Source organism: Purpureocillium lilacinum (genome assembly GCF_023168085.1).
Source record: "Purpureocillium lilacinum CBS 284.36 DNA, scaffold_1, whole genome shotgun sequence".
Classification (NCBI taxonomy): domain Eukaryota; kingdom Fungi; phylum Ascomycota; class Sordariomycetes; order Hypocreales; family Ophiocordycipitaceae; genus Purpureocillium; species Purpureocillium lilacinum.
In genome coordinates this window covers 6,355,203-6,374,270 of record NW_027072111.1, presented here as the reverse complement: position 1 = coordinate 6,374,270, position 19,068 = coordinate 6,355,203, and the positions used below count along the sequence as shown (strand labels likewise).

Genomic DNA, 19,068 nt, shown 5'->3' with positions numbered 1-19,068 from the left:
TCTCGGCGGCATGCCAAAGCCACCTTCATCGAGCACTCCAAATATTGTCCCATCCCTGGCTTGCCTGCCTGCTCCTCTGGTGCCCGCCTCGCGATTCGATTCGTTCCCGGCGTGGCGGTTTAATTTGGCCCAGTGGCCCATCCCATCCTCCATGCCTCCCTAGCAAGGGTTACAGCGGACAGTCTTGGGAGCATGTGGCCGTGCAAACCGTGGTCCGCGGTCGCATCTTTGCCTGCTTCCGGCTGCTGCCCAACATGGACCTTTCCAAGACACGCGGTAGAATGTTCCAAAGGTCTCCCCACACGACGCCCCGGGAATCGTACGAGTCCCCATGTCGCGGGCATCCTCAAATCGGGCCATCTGCGCTTCGACCTCGATCAAGTGGTCGGGTCCAGCTGAGACGAGACAGCGGCTCACCCCGGAAATGGGGGCATCGCCTGCCTAGATGGGGGCATCCCGAGGCCCATCTCTGGGCAGGCGAGGAATGCCCGCCCGCCCGGCATTGTTTTACTCGAGCCTCCCGCCAGCTCGGTTCGCCCGCAGGAGGCTTGGGCGGAGGCAGGCTTGGCAGGCTTCGGTAGGGCAGGCACGCGCGCGGCCAGGGAGCTCGTCGAACGCCCTCGATGATGTGGACATTTATAATGCCGTCTCGAGCGTGCCGGCGGATGTAGATAGATCGGTGTCGTTCAGTAGTTGCCTGCTCCCGAGTCAGTACCAGCCACGACGGACGGCAATTCATCGACGCCGCCGCGTCTGCGTCTGTTGGGACCCCAACCTCGCCCGACCGCGGGCGTCCGGATGCCGTGGCTGCATACGCTGCTCCATCGCGACTCAACACTTGACGTGGCTAGCGAGGCTCAAACAACTCAAACATGCTAGCGCAGTGCCGTGCTGTGCCGTACGCTGCGCTGGATCCCCGCGTCAACAACCGGGCCCGTGGACGTGCCGCTCGCCGCGATGATTAGCGGCTGCCTGATTCAGAGCCTTGTCCGCGACAGAGGCGGCGACGAGTTGCAAGAGTCATGACGGCCGCAAGTGAGACGAGGCTCCAGCAAGCATGCCTCGTGAAGCTGGCGGGCTGGCGGGCACGGACGCCTCTCCGCACTTTGCCATTGGCCGTCCAGTATACTCCCTAGAGCAAAGCACAGTAATACCAAGTATTTGATGCTGCCTCTCTGTGCCTTGGGTGCCTGAGGCGCGTGGTCTTGGTGCCGAACCCAGAGGAGGCAGGAAGCAAGCACGCTAGGCGGTTGCTGCCTCTTTCAGTGGCCGACTGACAGGGACCGCTCGTCGGGCTCACCCACATCCTCGTCCATGGCGAGCAGCGCGACAACAGCTTCAACGCACTCGACACCTGGACACGCCGTGACGTGCGAGTAAGTCAGACGCATCCGCGTTGCACCCACACACCACCGCGCCAATGCCATGGCAGCCAGACGATCAACCTCTCCGCCAGCGGGACACCAACGCGACAGCTCAATGCCAACTCGTCCCCTTGCGCAGCGGCAGCTCGTGCCCCTCATCCGCATCCTCGTCCGCACCCTTGCCGCCGTGGCAGCTCCACTCCGCGTCCGCCTGCATGGCCGGCCATCCATGCATGGTGTCCCATGCGTTCTAGAACAGAAAACGTGGTCTGGCGCTGGGTTGGCACTGCACTGCCTCGCCTGCCACGCCTGCTTGGCCTGCCTCGAATAGCCCCCGGTTCCATCCAGCATCAGCTCCAGCGCTGTTCCTGGCCGATCAGCATGCCACCTCGCAACTGGCAGCTGGCAGCTGGCATGCCTGGACTGATCGACGCTCGTCGCCAAGGGCCTGGCGACTCTGTTGCGAGCCGCCGCCTCGTCCGCGGCACGTCGAGCTCGGGGGTTCCGCGCGGAGCCTGGCCCTGTCGTCCAGGCCTAACAGTTGGGCATTTGGGCATCAGCGCCAGCAGGGGCATTGCGACCGTTTCCCACACCGAGGCATGACGGCCGAACCGTGGCGGCAGGACCAGATCACGCGTGCGCCACCTCTGCCAACAATTGACCATTTCGCGGCCAAGCATCAGCAGTGTCCCGCTTACATCTGGAATCCCTGAGAGGGCACGCCGCGACGCTGGTCAGCAGGGACTCGAGTCGAACGGCATCATCGGCTGTAGTTTACTCGTAGACCCGGACTCGGCGCCGCCGCCTCCTGCCCCTCGTTCTCTGCACGTCGAGCAAGGGCCAGACAATTCCACCGTTGCCACGACGTGTCGGGATCGAACGACTGTATTGCGGGATTGCAGGATTGTCTTGTTATCGACCACCTTGGTCCCCGCATTGGGTGTACCGCAGGAGCGCCGATGCCCGCGTAACACGACACCAGAGCGGTTCCTTGGCCGGCCGCGGAAGAGGCCTGCGGTTCCCCCATCGAGGCATGTCCTGCCGAGGCCCGCCGTTCGCCCGATGGCCCAAGCTGAGATGGGGGCGGGCCATATTCACGTCGTGTGACACGCGCTCGCCAGCCTTGGGGTTGACCATCCCGCGGAACCCCGCGCGACGCGAAAATCCTTATCCCGTCCAACTCGAGGGATCATGGAGCTGACCGTGGCATTGGCCGACTGCTCGCCTCATCATGGCCATGGGATCACCAGAAGAGGCAGTCAAGTTCTGTCCCCTCGTTTCAAGTAAGCCCAGCACGCAGGGGCAGCGAGGCACCTGACCATGATCCCCTCCATGGGGTTTTACCATTGGCGGGCGACATTCCATCACACGCTTGATCGCTGGGCAAATCGGAGTCGGGTAGCCCAATTCGGACCTGCTCGAAGCCGAGGTGCCATTTCCTCGCTCGACCCCGACACTGACAGAGTTCAGTCGTCATTCTCGGCGGCGGATTGGCAAGGCAGCCGGCCATCGCCCCGCGGGGGCTGCCTTTGGCGGCGTTGTCATGTGAGCGCGATATCGTGGGCCCTGGACGAATGCGGGTGGAGGCTCAAGCCGTCTCAGTCGCAGCCGGCGCAAGCCCTGCCCGCTGGAGCCCCCAGCGCCCCGCTCCGGCCCCGCCTGCCGCGAACCCTGGCCGTCGCCGCGCCGGCACGCCAGACGCTGTGTTCGGCGCCGGCGACGAGGGAGGGGCATGACCTCGCCCGAACGTCAGATCGACCACGCATGCCACGGCGACGGCGACTCACGCTGGATGACTGGCTACACGGACCGCTCGCTGACGTATGTGCAGGCGGGCCTCGCAGCTACGAGAGGCCCCCGTGAACGCGTATCGCTCGCCATCCTTGACGAGTCGGCCCGTAATCAGACGGCATCGACGTTTCAAGCTGCCGGCAACTCCTCTGCCGCTGCGTATGGCGTATGCAATCGATCGAAGCAATCAAGTCTCGGGCCTGACACACGCTCGGCCAACCGCCCTCGCAACGCGCCGAGCCTCGTCCTGCATGATTGCCTGCCTGCCTGCCGTCTGCCGCACTGCCCCAGCGCCGGTGCAGCCGCCACACGGCGGGCCCGAACCGCTGCTTGCTCGGTGACCCTCAGGCCTCGACAGGCCGCCCCTTATCGCTGAAGGCAAACATGCCAGCCAGCCAGCCGTCCAGTAACGAGTCTCCGCCCCGCCGCTTCGGTGTGCAGGGGTGACGATCGATTGCAGGTGGGGAGCTGCGAGGATGCGGCAGGGTTGTGGGGATTCGTGGCGACGGATCCCTGCGAGCCCTCTCGCTGCGCTGGGCTCTGCGACGACTCGTGTGCCGCTGAGATGTAGATGTACGAATCTGCACTCGAGCGTATGTCCACACTTGGACGTGTAGGTCGGCACTCGGGCACTCGTCCGTCGTCAGTGCTGCAGTAACCTGGACCTTGACACCTTCACTTCACGAGCGCCAACTCGTTGACAAATCCACTCCTGCTAGCACATGGCACACGACCTTCACCAAGGACACTTGTTCATAGAGCATCGATCTTCATCGTTGGTTCAAAGTCCGCGTCTTTACCAGACTGCATTATTATCATTATGTCAAGCACAGCCAACGCCACTGGTTTTTCCCAGATGTAGATTTCCCCGGCGCCTGCAATCAACCAAACCGACGATTCCTCCCCGCCTGCTGGGCACTCAGGTCCCGGCCCAAACAATGCGTAAAGACAGTCACCACGCGAGCACAGCCTGCCGCTTAGGTGACGGTATAGCCGCCGTCGACGCGAATGTCGGCGCCCGTGACATACTGCGACGCGTTGGACAGCAGGAAGGTGACGGGGCCCATGAGGTCCTGGGGCTGGCCCATCTTGCCCTGGGGGATGAGCGAGGTCCACTTCTGCTTGAGGTCGGGGTTCTCGTCGAGGATCTTTTGAGTGAGGGCGGTGAGCATGTAACCGGGGGAGATACAGTTGACGCGGATGCCGGCGTGCGCCCATTCGACGGCGAGGGAGGCGGCGAGGTGGCGGACACCTGCCTTGGCCGCGTTGTAGGGACTGCGAAGCGGCTGTCAGCGGGGATTCGAGAAGAGAGCGATTAAACCAGAGAACTTACGCCTGAGGCTGGGGCACGTTGACGATGGAGCCAGACATGCTGCCAATCATGACCATGCTGCCGGGGGCCTTGCGCTCCATGAGATGGCGGGCGACGGACGTGGCGAAAAGGTAGGTGCCGTCAACGTTGACGGCCCACAGCTTGCGCATGCGGTCGATGGGGTAGTTGATGGCCTCAAAGTTCTCGGTGAAGCCGGCCGAGGTGACGAGGTTGTCGATCTTGCCGTGCTGCTGGATGACCTCGGCGATGCAGGCCTCGACCGACTCGGGGTCGGAGACGTCGGCGTAGTGAGCCGTGACCCGGGGGATGCTGTGGGCTGCGTCAGCGATTAAGCTGGAGATTGCAAGGCTTCAATGGCGACTCACCGCTCGGCGTTGGGGTTCTCCTTGATGAAGGCGTCCACCAGCTGCTGGCACTGCTTCTCGGCCTCCTCCTCTGTTGCGCGGTCAGCGGCTGCGAGTGGCATGATTGGGGACGGTGCAAGACTCACTGTTCATGTCGACGAGCGCCAGGTCAGAGCCCGAGTAGACCATACCCTGGCCAATGACCAGGCCGAGGCCGCGGGCGCCGCCAGTGACGAGGCCGACGTTGCCATCGAGCGAGAAGCTGGCGAGCGTAGGCTTGACGTACTGACCGGGGAGGCCACGGACGGGCTTGGAGGGCGGCAGCTCGTGCTCCTCGGGGTACTCGACCTCGATGTCCGAGTCGGTTCGCGCGTACTTGCCGGGCTTGTCACGGCGCGGAGGCACGTTGTGGAGGTTGCGCGCGGCGGCGAAGGACGGGCGCAGGGCGGCGGGTCGAGCCGCCGAGGCAGCTACCCGGCGGAGGGCGGGAGCGAAGACGCTTGGTCTGGCGGCCATTGTGAGGGATGTGATGTGTGGTGAGTGAGTGAGAGTGTTTGCGAGCTCAATGGAGTCGCGAGAGCAGCAGAGGCGAAAGTCGTGAGAGGAGCGGCACGCTTTCGATTAAGAGGGGGATCGAAGAGGATGCGTGCGGTGGCAAAACGGACGGCGCAGGATGACGACGGGGACGCAACGATCGTCGCTGGGGCCAACGCCGGCGATGCTCAACGAACCCGACAGAGGCGCGCAGAAGCGAAGGGACGGCGGAGACGAGAAGAGTCGACACGGATGAATGAGGAGAGCAGAGAGGAGGGAGCAGAGGGAGCAACGGCGGCGGGCTTATATCCCATCTCACGAGCCCTAAGGTCGGTGGCTCTCGTCCGCGTCTCCAAATATTCGACACGCCCCGAGCTCGGGAGCCACCCCTCCCCCCTCTTCGAGATTCTTCCCTTCTGGCGCGTCCCCATCCACCTCCCCTGGCATCCCTGGCACCATGCCTGGGAACAGCCACGGCATCCCCGCTGCGGGCACAGTGGTGGACACTAAAATGGGAATCAAGCTCGCGCTAAAATCTCCCATCTCGCCGCAGGCGCGTGCGGGCGATGCGGCCGGGGGCAGAGGGACGCCCACTCAAGCCCCTTTTGACTCTGCCTCCAATGGTTCCAGGGGCGCCGTTGTGGTCGAGTTCTGGAGCCACGGGGAGCACGGTTGGATGTCCGCGCTTCTCCAGCGGGAAGAGAGGAGAGGAGAGAGGAGGAGGAGACGACTGAGGTGGAGCTGCGACACACCTCGCCGCCCGGCCCGGGCAGGTCGGCGAATTGTGCCCTGATCGGATCCAGTGGCAGGCCACCAGGGTTCCCCTTCGCGGTGCCGAGCCAGCGCAAGCGCCGCGGAACGTCTTTTTTTGTCGATGGCAGAGTCCAGACACTCTTGGCTCGCATTGCAGCTCGCTCCGGCTTCGCAGGCGTGCGCAGAGTCGATTTGGGTTCCATGCAGCGTTCACCCCCACAGGCGAGGAGGGGGAGGGTTGCATGGTGGGCGAGCATCGGCACACCGGCGAGGCGGGACCGCGGACGGGGAGGCGGTGCTGGGACGCACGGGCCGGGGGGGTCGACAGCTGGAAGGGTCGACCGGACGATCCTCGATGAAGACGACGAAGGGAGTCTGTCAATGTCGACGACGCTCGCTCAATGAGTGGTACGGTATGGCAAAGGGGCACTGTGCAGCGAATTCATGCCGTACGATTGATTGCCTTACTGCTGGTCAGGCCCAGGTGCTGGGCTCATCAGGCAGGCGCTCACCGACCGGCCACCAAGGTCAGCAACAGCAGCAGCAGCAGCAGCAGCAGGTGCGATTTGCAGGGTCCTGGGGTGTCCCTTCCAAACAGCGTATCGCTCCTGCCACCACAACCAGCCAGGTGGACGATACTTGCCAGCCTGGCAGGACGAATGCACCGGCAACGGCACCAGCAGTGGTCACGCGGCACTCTGCGTTTTTGCCCCTGCTGCTCATCGGCAGGCACCCGGGGCGGCTGTCAAACCTACCCTCCCCTGGGAGAGTCACATCGCATCTGCACGGCCGGCTCTCATCTCAACAAGGGCATTCTACGGTGCTGTTCTCGAAGGCGGAGCGTCGAACAAAGGTCCTCCTGTGCGAACCCAATTCAATGAACGTGGACTCGCCGCTGGCCCCGTCTCTGCAGCCGTCGTCGACGTCGCCGCCGTCCCGCCTTTAGAGTCTTCAACGGGCCCCCGGTCCACAAAGCACAAGCCCTCGCTTGCTTCGCCGGCGAGCGGAGCGCGGACAGAGAAAAAAAAAGCTGGGGGTGGCCCACCGATGCCCGCCGCACCCACTGGCTTGGGGCTCGCGTCGACTCACGATGCTTGCGGATGGCGGCCACCCATCTCCGCGAGGGCGGCGCCGCCGCCGCTTCCGTGTGTCGCCCCGGCGTCTGTCGAACCTGCTTCGTTCCGAGCCCAGGATCGGCCTTCGGAATGCCAATTCATCACACACCGTCCCATCAGCCAATGTCAATCATATGGAATCACATTGAGCCCATGGGCAATCCCTCGACTCGCAATGGCAATTCGCATGCCCTACTCTCTCCCCCCTCCCGTGCCTGCGATTGTCCGACCGCGCTGCCCGCCGGCTCCTCAATTAACTGGGTAACAGTCATATGGATGCCTTGACCACCCTCCACTACGCGCGGCTTGCCGCTACGAGTACCGACGCCGGGTCAGCGACTAGCCCCTTCTCGTCTCCGCCCCAGCCCCAGCACACCATCGTGACTTTTTCTTTTTGGTGTTTGCTCTCTTCTCCCACACTCCTGTCCGCCTAGCAATCTGTCCGCCCGCGCACACACACACGCACGCAATACAGGCACTCGCAAACCCCCTATTGCCCATGCTCGTTTCCCCCCAGCCACAGGACGGTTCCACAGGCCGGTCCCGTGAGCACTCGAGATTTTTTCCCTGGCTGCTCCTGTCTCCCTCCTCTTCGGTTTGGTTGTCTTTCGTGCTGTGTCTCGTTTATCCTTTCAACCATCGGCTTGTCGCCCCTCTTTTCCTGCCCTCACTGCTGGGTCTCACGGCTCCGATTTTTGAAAATCTGCATGGCTAATTTTGCTTTCTGGATCTTTATTTATTTATTTTCGGCTGAGCTGCCACATGCACCGTTTTGGCCTGGTTACGAGTATAGTACAGTTTTGTAGATATTGGCCTTTATGTGCCAATTGACCCTGTCGGCAGTGCCTTGCTGCCGTGATGCGCGTCGACGCATCCACTTCATCTGCCGACGCCCCTCAGCCCGTGGGCCTGCATCCACAGCGCATCTCTGATGGTACGGCGCAGGTGAAACCCGTCCTCCCGTCGTCGCGGCGAGGGTTCCAGATGTGCGGCTGCTTCGCCTCCGTGCCATGCAGCCAGGCGTCGTCGCCCCGGCATCCCGCCGCGACATGCCGCGCTTGACTCTCGCGTCGTCGTTTCAGCATACTGCTGCTCCGTCGCGACTCTACGCGTTGGCATACTCCTTGTTGAACGCGCGGCCGATGACCATGCGTCGAATCTCGGACGTGCCGGCACCGATCTCATACAGTTTGGCGCTGCAAAGGGCGAGCTGTCAGCAAGAATAATTCAAAAAGCAGAACGCGAGGCGGGACAGAAACTCACTCTCGCAACAGGCGCGACGCCGGCATCTCCTCGACGTAGCCCATGCCGCCCAGCAGCTGGATGCAGTCGAGGGCGCACTCGGTGGCGCGCTCGGCGGCGTAGAGGATGGCGCCGGCGCAGTCCTGGGTGCGGATGAGGCCGCGCTCGTCGACCTTGCGGGCCGTGTCGTAGGTGTAGGCGCGCGAGGCCTGCAGCTTGGTGTACATGTCGGCCAGCTTGCCCTGGACGAGCTGGTTGTGGGCGATGGGCTGGCCGAACTGCTTGCGCTGGTGGGTGAAGGGGGCGGCGACGTCGAGGGCGGCCTGCATGAGGCCGAGGGGCCCCGCGGACAGGACGAGGCGCTCGAGGTCGAGCCCCTCCATGAGGACGCGCACGCCGCCGTTGACGGCGCCGAGGACGTTTTCGCTGGGGACGAAGACGTTGTCGAACATGAGCTCGCCCGTGTTGCTGCCGCGCATGCCCATCTTGTCGAGCTTGCGGGCGCAGCTGAAGCCCTCGGTCTTGGTCTCGACGATGAAGGCCGTGATGCCCTTGGAGGCGCGGTCGGGCTCCGTCTTTGCGTAGACGACGATGACGTCGGCGTCGGGCCCGTTGGTGATCCACATCTTGGACCCGTTGATGAGGTAGCCGCCGTCGACGGGCTTCGCCGTGGAGCGCATGCTGACGACGTCGCTGCCGGACCCGGACTCGGACATGGCGAGCCCGCCGATGCTGGTGCCCGCGATCAAGCCCGGCAGGTACTTGGCCTTTTGCTCGGCCGAGCCGTTGAGCTGCAGCTGGTTGACGCAGAGCTGCGAGTGCGCGGCGTAGCTCAGGCCGATGGACCCGGACGCGCGCGACATCTCCTCCATGACGACGCAGTGCGCCTGGTAGCCCATGCCCAGGCCGCCGACGTCCTCGTCGGCCGTGATGCCCAGGAGCCCTGCCTCGCCGAGCTTGGGCCACATGTCGTTGGGGAAGGCGTTGCTGCGGTCCGTGTGCGCGGCCACCTCCTCGCTGATCTCGCGGCGCGTGAACTCTTGCACGCGCTCGCGCAGCTCGTCGAGCTCCTCGGAGGAGGGGGGTTCGAAGCCCTTGGGGTGTTTAGAGGACGAGTGCAGCCGCGTCTGCACCATTGAGGGCACGGCGGCGGCGGTGAGGCTAGAGCGGCAGGAGGCGGACGGGGAGCATCGCAACTGGCGGGACGGACGGGCGAGGGCCCGGCCGAGCGTCCGGAGGCTGGTGGTGCTGGCCATTGTTTGGTGTGTCGTGTGTGCCTCTCGTGAGTGTCTGTAGTTTCGCTCGGTGTCGACGCGGAGGGAGGGGGGATTGAATTGGGGGGACGGCGAGGGCAGCTGACTGCGTGAGGGAGGCGGGAAAACGCAGAGGACAAAGTCGCCGGCTACAAAGGCAATGGCAGTGGCAGTGTCGACGGCGACGGTGGTGGTGATGACAACGGCGAACGGCTAAGCACACGCACGCACACATAACGGAGGCCCAAGGCCGAGGCAGCCCTCGTTCGGCCACCCAAGGCTCACTGGCGGCCGACCCCGCGGCTCAACGCGGCTGGACGCGGGCCGGTACCCCAGATTTTGGCGACGTCAGGGCGGCTCGGCTTAAGGTAAAGCTTGCCAGCGCCTCCCCAGATGGACCCGATCCCCACTGTAGCAGCTGCAGCGGGCTTACAGCAGGGCAGGCAGTGTCTGTTGAGCAGCGGCGGCACAACCACCACCACCACCATCGTCAACCCGTCTCACACCTCTCCTCTGCCCTCACCCGTTGCCAACCAGTCACGAGGAGATCAATCGCTCCAAACACGCTCAATCCTGCCCAATTGCTCCTCGCAGGCTCGCCCTCATCTCCTCCCGGTCATCCCCCGTCGCCATGTCTCTCTCGCGGACGTCGCAGCAGGCGGCCCTGCGGCTCGCCGCTCGCCGGCCGTTGCGGGCGTGCTCTTCGTCGTCCTCCACATCCTCGTCCGCCTCATCCGCCGCCGCCGCCGTTCAGTTCCCCTGCCGTAGCAGGACCACCGCCACCACGCGCCGCGGCGTGGCCGGCCTCACGCCGCCGCACCAGGCCGCCGCCATCTCGCGGCTGCCGACCAACGTCGACCCCTCGTCGGACGAGTACCGCGACAACGCGCAGCAGATGGGCGAGGTGGTGTCGCGCATGCAGGAGCTGGCGCGGCGGGTGCAGCGCGGCGGGCCCGACAAGGCGCGCGACAAGCACCTCGCGCGCAACAAGATGCTCCCCCGCGACCGCGTCACCGCCCTCGTCGACCCGGGCTCGACCTTCCTCGAGCTGTCGCCCATGGCCGGCCACGAGCTGTACCCGGAGGCCGACGTGCCCGCCGGCGGCATCATCACGGGCGTCGGCGTCGTCGAGGGCGTCACCTGCGTCATCGTCGCAAACGACTCCACCGTCAAGGGCGGCACCTACTACCCCATCACCGTCAAGAAGCACCTCCGCGCCCAGGCCGTGGCCCAGGAGAACAACCTGCCCTGCATCTACCTCGTCGACTCGGGCGGCGCCAACCTCCCCCACCAGGCCGACGTCTTCCCGGACAAGGAGCACTTTGGCCGCATCTTCTACAACCAGGCCCGCATGTCCGCCAAGGGCATCCCCCAGATCGCCGTCGTCATGGGCCCCTGCACCGCGGGCGGCGCCTACGTCCCCGCCATGAGCGACGAGAGCATCATCGTCGACGGTCAGGGCCACATCTTCCTCGCGGGCCCGCCCCTCGTCAAGGCCGCCACCGGCGAGGTCGTCTCCCCCGAGGACCTCGGCGGCGGCAAGATGCACTCGTCCGTCTCGGGCGTCACCGACTACCTCGCCGTCGACGACGCCCACGCCATCACCCTCGCCCGCCGCTCCGTCGCCAACCTCAACTGGCCCCGCGGCACGCAGGCCTCCACGGTGCCCCCCGCAGAGACCTTTGCCGAGCCCCTCTACGACCCGGAGGAGCTGCTCGGCATCGCCACCACCAACCTGCGCAAGCCCATGCCCATCCGCGAGGTCATTGCCCGCATCGTCGACGGCTCCGAGTTCTCCGAGTTCAAGCGCGACTTCGGCACCACCCTCGTCACCGGCTTCGCCTCCATCTACGGCCAAAAGGTCGGCATCGTCGCCAACGACGGCATCCTCTTCGCCTCCTCCTCCGTCAAGGGCGCCCACTTCGTCGAGCTCTGCTCCCAGCGCGGCATCCCCCTCGTCTTCCTGCAAAACATCTCGGGCTTCATGGTCGGCTCCGCCTCGGAGCGTGACGGCATCGCCAAGCACGGCGCCAAGCTCGTCACCGCTGTTGCCTGCGCCGACGTCCCCAAGTTCACCGTCGTCGTCGGCGGCTCCTACGGTGCCGGCAACTACGGCATGTGCGGCCGCGCCTACTCCCCGCGCTTCCTCTGGATGTGGCCCAACGCCCGTGTCGGCGTCATGGGCGGCGAGCAGCTCGCCGCCGTCATGGAGACGGTCGGCCAAAAGGTCGACCCGGAGCTCAAGGCCCGCATCGACCGCGAGAGCGACGCCACCTACTCGTCCGCCCGCCTCTGGGTGCGTTTGAAGCCCCTCTCTACTCACTTCCTGACTCATGCTAACTCTTTCTGCCCCCCAGGACGACGGCATTATCCCTCCCCAGCACACACGCCGCTATCTCGGCCTCGGTCTTCGCGCGGCCATGGGCGGACGCAACGAGGTCAAGGCCGGAGACACCAAGTTTGGCGTCTTTAGGATGTAAGCAGCGCTCGCAAGAAGAGCAGATGCAAAATGCGGTCACGGGGCATGGCTCGGGTTCATCACTGTACATATAGACTCAGCACATATGTCCCTTTGAAATGTAGAGGTTACACAACACTAGCTAGACGCCCGCGCGTGACGGCCTACCAAGCCATCGAGAGAAGCTCGTCTCCGTCTGCTCGAGGCTTTCTCCTCCTACAGATGGTATCTAGTCCTTTGAATCAACGCCGTCGCTAACTGCTTTCGAGAGCTGCATATGCACATCAAAAAGGAGCCCCGTTGAAATGCCGTATACAAGATCTCCCACCCCGTCCACCATATGGCGTATACCTCCCGACGTCCAGGAGGCAAGGCCCGAGCCCGGAAAGGTCCTGGCAGCCCGCAAGATGCTCGCAAATGTCTAAGGATTCGGCGTTCCGTGGCCATGCTAGAGAGGATCTCGTCGCCAGGCCCGTAGATCTACTCGTCTGTACCTGCCGGATGCCTGGGTCATGGCAGACCAGACACGTCTTGTCGTCAGCCGGGGCCTGGAGGCAAAGCGCCGGCCGCCGGCTCGACGCTGCGCTTTATGTTCTTGCGCCCAACCGGCCCTTTGCCCACATCGACCGTGAAGTCGACGAGGTTGATGGTGTTGTCGCCTCCAACGATGACCTTCCTCGCCTCTTGCTCCGTCACTTGGACGCCGAGCTGCGTCTTGCTCTTGCTCGCTCGGCTAAAGAGGGCCTGCAGCTCCGTTTGCGCAGTCTCGGCCGCGTTGACGCTCTCCTCTTGCAGGATGTACAGCATGGCCACTCGGCCGAAGTCGACGACCTCTTCAGTAACAGTAAACAGGCCAGTTGGGGTGGGGGTCGGCGAGCCCGTGCCAGAGGCGCTCGAGCCTGTCCCCGCCTCGGTCGTCGTGCTGGCCGTGGTCGGCTTGCTTCCGGCAGGCGGTCCGTACGAAGAAGTGTCGACGATGATTTGCACCGGCGGTCCACTCGTAGAGTCGGGCACGGGAGTCGGCTGCGTGTCCACGTGGCCGCCGGTGAGGACGGCAGAAGTAGCTCGTGGTACGAACGTAATGATGGACACCGGGGGGAAGTTTTCGTCGCGGTTCGCCAACGCCCTGGCTGCCTTGCCGCTAGCGTCAGTCACCTCGTCCTTGGCTTCGCCGCCTCTTGTCGACCAGCCGTCAAAAGTGACAAGGGCGTTCTGCGCGATGCACGACAGATTGGCCGTGTTCACTTTGGCGAGGACGATGGTGCCGGACAGAGGCAGCGAAAAGTTGGCGTCACCCTGTGATATGAGCCGGGGGATGGCCCTGCCCAGCGTCACGTTGTTGATGCTGGCTGACCCATCCGTCGCCACCAGGTTGGTCGTAGTGCAGCCCATGGAGCCGCTCTGGCCACAGTTGGACCCCGTGAACCCGTTTGTGCAGATGCACGAACAGACGCCCTGCGAAACCACGTTTGTGCCTCCATTCAGGCACGTCAGCGAGCTCTGACAGTTGGCAAGGCTATCCTTGTCGTCCCCGTGATTGCCGAGGTTCTTAAAGACGAAGAACTCCAGGGGCACCACGATCGCAGCGACGACGAGGCACAGGAGAAGGAAGATGACGAGGATAAAGGCCCACAGCGGAAGGCCGCAGCAACGACGCCGTTGTTTCTTGGCGCCATCGTTACCCCCGATGCTTGACATGCGCGAGTGGCCCCGCGCCCCTTGGTCACCGACCGCGGGCCAGGAGCTCGGCCGAAACCACGACGCGTTGCTCTGTCGATTTCCTCTGGGAGTGTGTACGGGAGGAGGGAAGGCAGCCAGCATGTCTGAGAGACCGGAGTGGTGCCGTTCGTCAGCTTCATGTCGGTTAGACGATGGACATTTTACATAAGAAAAAAGAACTGCAATAAAGCCGACCTACCGGATAGTGATCCCTCGCCGTTCCTCATCGGGCCCTTTTCACCGAAAAAGGTCAGGTCGTCCATGCGACTGCCTGGCCGCTTGCCCTTGTCAATCATGGAGGCAAGCCTCGTAGCCCGCCGTATCAGGTCCGGCAGGCTGGTCAGGCTACCCCTAGCCTCTGCCGCCCGGACGGCATCGATGTCCAGGCGCGGCGGTCTCCTCATGTTAGAGAGGCGATTCGGTGGGCGAGACGGATCCGTCGCATCCGCGGCGTCTCCGAAGCCAGAGCTGGCGATTCCGATGGCCACCGGCGTGGCATCGGGGCCGAGGGCTGTCTGGTTGGTCGTTGCCGGGGTCGTGTCTGGCGACGGCTTGGCGGTCGGAAAGGATTTGGACGAGCTGGTCGACGCGTCCACGTAGCCCGTCCCGCCGTTGAATGGCTGCACTGGGGATGGCGCCGGCCTCGCATCGCCCAGTTTGCGGCCACTCCCAGTCCTGTTCATGACGAGAGCCGGCTTCCCCTTTTTGCCGATGCTGGCGCTTCGCACCAGCTTGCTTTCGTCGCCAAACTCGTCGTACGTCGACTCCTTGTCCGTGATGGAGTCGTCGAAGAAGGCATCTCCATATGGAGGGCTGCCCGAGATCGGGGAGATTCTGTCCCAGGCCTCGGGCATGGCGGCGCTCGACGCGTAGGACCCGTGCGACCTCGATCGGGGGCTCTCCTCGGGGATCGGGGACACGAACGACGCGGTCGAGTAGAATGATGATGCGCCGCGACGAGCCGACGGCGGCGGCCCGAGAGTGGAGCTCTTCTTTGCGGCGGCACCAGACGCGCTGGCCGGGGCCGGGGCGGGAGCCGGCACGGGGAAATCGGGAATCGTGCCGATTGACGAGGTGGTCTGCCTCGAAGAGGCGACCGCGGGTGACAGCACATCGTAGCTGCCGTCGCTCGCTACATCCGGGCTCTCGGGGGGGTTCGAGCGGGCCGTCAACGGGGGTGCGGGTTCTCGTGCTTCGGACTCGTCGAGTATGGAGGGAACGTTGCTCGGGCGAGGCGGCCTACGCGGTGCCCGCGCTGACGGCGTGTAGACGGGCTCCGACTCTCCGGGGCTGAGAGGCGACGCGGCCGGACCGGGGAGCGGCCATTGGGGTGCGTGCATCGGCCGCGAGATGTTGCGTCCCGCGCGCCCGTCCCCGGCCTGCTGGGGCCTCGACTTCGTCAGCCGCGCGGGCCCGGGCGCGACCGCCTGCGGCAGGCGAGATGTCGACGTCGGGTAGTCGACCCTCGAGGGTTCCGGGTTCGTTGGCAATTGGCGCAGGGGTAGCGACTCTCGCGGCAGTCCCGCCTGCACCCGTTCCCGCGCGCGCTTGACGGACCCGGCGGGAGGATCCGAGGCGCCCACGTCGCCTCCTTGATAATTTCGATTCATTTTGGTCCTGTTCTTTGACGCTCAACCGAGCAGGTGGCTATTGTCGCGGTTGAAGGACCTTGTCAAAGGTCGGTCGCCCCTATTCGCGACTCGACGTCTGACTTGCAACACCAATGCGGATTCTGTCGGAACCGGCGAGACGGTCGTGTAGCGTCCACGTGTGTGCCGTATCAGCGACTAGTCGAGATGTGCGCGGTTCCGCAACATGAAAGAGTTGGTTACTTCCGAAGCCGTCGGGCTACACGAGCGCATCGATCTGTACCCTCGTGATCCGTCGCAAATGAAAGCCGGGCAGGCGCATGAAGTGAGAGAAATGTAATGATACGAATGTACAGGGCCACAAGAACGGTCAGAGGCGGCCCCTTGAACGAGTGTTGGGGCTTCTGCCTTTGCGGTCGCTGAAACGCTGCGCAAACGCAACTAATTGCGCGATGAGCGAAGAAGAACTGTGCCCAGAGGTCAGCACGCAAGCCGGCAAGTTCGTGAGGCAAACACTGAGCCGCGCAAAACGCCCAACCTGGCCACGAGACAAGTCGTGATGCGGTCACCGACTTGAACCCGAGGTCGTCGACGGCTCGATTGTGCGACAGAGACAGAGGGCGATGGGAGCCTGGGTCACGTACGAGAAACACCTGGAGTCTCAGATGGCACAGCCAGATGGTCAACGCTTGCCGCGCTGGTCACCGTAATCGACGGGGCGGTTGCCGCGATATCCGGCCCGAAGGTGATGAACAGTCGAACGACGAACTGCGGCGAGCAGGTGCGACAAGGCGGTGTCGGCCGACTTGGGCTCGACGAGAGAAGATGGATGAATGAAAGTGGGCACCGATGGCCACGGTTGTGTACACAGGCAAGTTTGATGCGGCTGCTCCGTGGTCGTGTCACGAATCTCTACCGGAGGTCGTGTTTCAGATCCGATGCCAGCAAAAGGTAGCACGGCAGGAAAAAGCTACGATGCGTAACTCGGTAAGCTCTTGTCGACTAAACCAGACGCCGCAGCATCCCCTCAACTCGCGACGAACGAGCGCCTTCCACGCCCCGTCGATGCTGGAGATTCCTCGAGCGGCTTCGCAGCACGAACATGCGACGTCTCCGGGGCGTGTGGGTGAGGGCGTCGCGAGGCCAGCGGAGGCAAAGGCAGACGAGAGCGTTTTACCTTGTAAGTCAGAAGCCACTCTGGTGCGGCGCCGTTTTGGGGGTGGAGACACGGGGTCGTCGAAAAGGGGCCAGATCTCGCTGGCCGCACCGAAGGAAGAGAAATGACGGATCAAAAGAAGAGAATGCCAATGGCCGCGGTGAAGGGGTAACCGGCAGCGGCGGCTGGCTGAGGCTGAAGCCAAAAGGAGAGAAGTGAAATGGGAGTGAGTGAGTGAGTGAGCGCGGAAAGAGGGGAAGTGCGAGCGAGGCGCACAGGGCAGGGCTGGCCGCCGCAGGACCGGGAAGGCACGATGGCGTTGGGAAAGAACGACGGCGGTGGGCGTAGGAAAGAAGCAAGAAGGAACGAACGACGAAGCGCCAACCAGCCCCACGAACAAGCGAAGAGGCAGCCACGCGTTACTAGTACTCCGCTCGCACCTGCCGCAACTCTGTTAATACCACTACAGTACAGTACCAAGGCAAGTACGAGAACTCTGCTCGCACTGCGCCGTCCGTGGGCGCGACGGGAAAAACCCAGCCAGGTCACGACATGCCTCCGCCGGCAACAACAGACGGACACGGCGGACAGCCCACGGTCCAGGGTGTGAATCAGCCGCCTGCGCAAGATTGAAGGAGGGCGGAGCCGTCGAGACCGGCCTGTGAGGTGAGGTGCGTCGTCCCGATCCAACAAGCGCAGCGGGCTAGCGAGCCACCTTGGCCGCCGGGGCGACTAATAAGCGTCTTCGTGTCCCGGACCCTGGTCGACCGACTCCGTCTCGTCCCCGTTCAACGCACCGTCCGTCCGGGGAGCCTTATTATCTGGGCTTCCTGCTGCTCGCGGGGGACGTCTTGAGATGCCGCTGCGAAAGGATCGCCCTGGCGCAGCTGTGACGCTTTCATCGCCTGGTCGAGAGATCCGAAGCCCTGAGCAACCACGGGCGCGGCGCGGACGCGTTGTCGCAAAGGAGTCGGATCCGCACGAAATCGCGCCCGAGCTTCGCCCAGTGTCGAGGGCCTGCCGCCGGGTGGGGACGCATTGCAGGAGGGCTTCGTTCGGGCCGCCTGTGGCCGGTGCTCACTACGTCCATGTCCACGTCTTGTCGACGCCGCCTCACCACGCCACCTCTGCCAGAACCGACAGCACTCGGGTGGCCGCGGCCCTGGTCGAAGGAACGACTTGCGACGATGAGTGCGTTCCGAACCTCTCATAGCGGTCCCCTCGCGTCCTTGATAGTCTTGGACAGCGTACCAGTACTCCGGACAGCCCTGGCAGTCGCAGCCAGCTGGTCCGAGGCCCAGCCAGAGTCCCGCCCGCTGCTCGGGCCACGACTGTGCGCGCTCCTCTTGGCGTTGGACCAGGCCTCCTCGCATCACACCAGACTTTCTTCTTGGTCGCACTCGAGCCAACTCGAAACATCCCGGAGCCTGGAACTAGGGGTCACCAGTCCAATTTAGCCACTGAAACCACGAGGCGGTCCCTGGCAACCCGGTCAAGCCACTGTCAAGCGGAAACACTAGCGCCCCCGTTCCTGCATCTGTGGTTGCGTCCGCCAATGAGCCTGTTCAGGAGCAACGCCGGGCAAAAGCTGGCAGCAGACCAAGGAGGTGGACAGCTGCGAAAGAGCACTCAACATGCCCAGGCTGTCGCGGGCGCTCCGTTTAAATCCACCACTGTTGGCTGTCAGTCGAGGAGCGATCGCCCAAAGCACCACGTCGACAGAGTCTGAGCCAATGAGCCTCCCAAGGCACGGGACGCATCCATCTGGCGGTCGCTACCTGCAGGCCCTCGCCGGCGAATCATTCAAGGCGACGGCAGTCGGCGCGGCCAGGACCTTGGACGCCATACCTTGCCGGCCAGACGCATCCTCACGCAACCTGCGCATTCAACTCCGCAAATAGGCGACAGAATCATGTTCCCGCACCCACGGTAGCGTGCTTGCGTGCATCGAGAAAGGCAGCTCGCGCGGCGACCCCAGCAAAGCCGCCTCCGCCCCAGTCTCTAACCTGGACCAAAGGAACCCGTCTGAACATCGCCGGAATTCGCACGCAACCCGGCGACTTTTGCAACGTTCCCGGACCGACCCTGGCATCGTCGTCAGCGCTTACATCTCCGATCATCTGTCTCCGGCACCCATCGCCCTCCGGCGCTTCCTGCAATTTCGCAGCGGGCGCTGATTAGTGTTGCTCCCTGTAAGCCTGCCAGACGTCAAGTTTGCGACGATCGCGAATTGCGCGCGATTTACGGAGTACGTCAGATTCCATCCCATGTCCGGGTCTTCATTTGTGAAGAGATGACGGAGGCGCGAGGACGACATGGAGCCCGCGCTGCGCTGATCCGGCGGCAGGGCTCGCGATGCTGTCCGAGTGGATGCGAGCCGTCCCACGCAGTCCCGCATGACAACGTCGTGTCTCAGA

General features: G+C 64.0%; 4 protein-coding genes across 4 annotated transcripts; 1 reads left to right on the top strand and 3 right to left on the bottom strand.

The window, feature by feature from the left end:
- Positions 1-4,132: 4,132 nt before the first annotated feature.
- Positions 4,133-5,348, bottom strand: PLICBS_001544 (uncharacterized protein; the record flags this gene model as incomplete). The annotated part of the gene is made up of 4 exons (XM_018317375.2): positions 4,133-4,430; positions 4,489-4,797; positions 4,854-4,923; positions 4,979-5,348. 4 exons carry the CDS (start codon positions 5,346-5,348, stop codon positions 4,133-4,135), a joined length of 1,047 nt encoding a protein of 348 aa, XP_018182900.1.
- Positions 5,349-8,339: 2,991 nt separating this feature from the next.
- On the bottom strand, positions 8,340-9,732 carry PLICBS_001543 (uncharacterized protein; the record flags this gene model as incomplete). The annotated part of the gene is made up of 2 exons (XM_018317376.2): positions 8,340-8,430; positions 8,498-9,732. 2 exons carry the CDS (start codon positions 9,730-9,732, stop codon positions 8,340-8,342), a joined length of 1,326 nt encoding a protein of 441 aa, XP_018182901.1.
- Positions 9,733-10,360: 628 nt separating this feature from the next.
- PLICBS_001542 (methylcrotonoyl-CoA carboxylase beta chain, mitochondrial) lies at positions 10,361-12,209 on the top strand (the record flags this gene model as incomplete). The annotated part of the gene is made up of 2 exons (XM_018317377.2): positions 10,361-12,025; positions 12,087-12,209. The coding sequence occupies 2 exons, from the start codon at positions 10,361-10,363 to the stop codon at positions 12,207-12,209; spliced, it is 1,788 nt and encodes a 595-aa protein (XP_018182902.2).
- A 515-nt stretch (positions 12,210-12,724) lies between these two features.
- On the bottom strand, positions 12,725-15,516 carry PLICBS_001541 (uncharacterized protein; the record flags this gene model as incomplete). Its single annotated transcript, XM_018317378.2, has 2 exons — positions 12,725-14,040; positions 14,106-15,516. 2 exons carry the CDS (start codon positions 15,514-15,516, stop codon positions 12,725-12,727), a joined length of 2,727 nt encoding a protein of 908 aa, XP_018182903.2.
- Between the last annotated feature and the right edge of the window lie 3,552 nt (positions 15,517-19,068).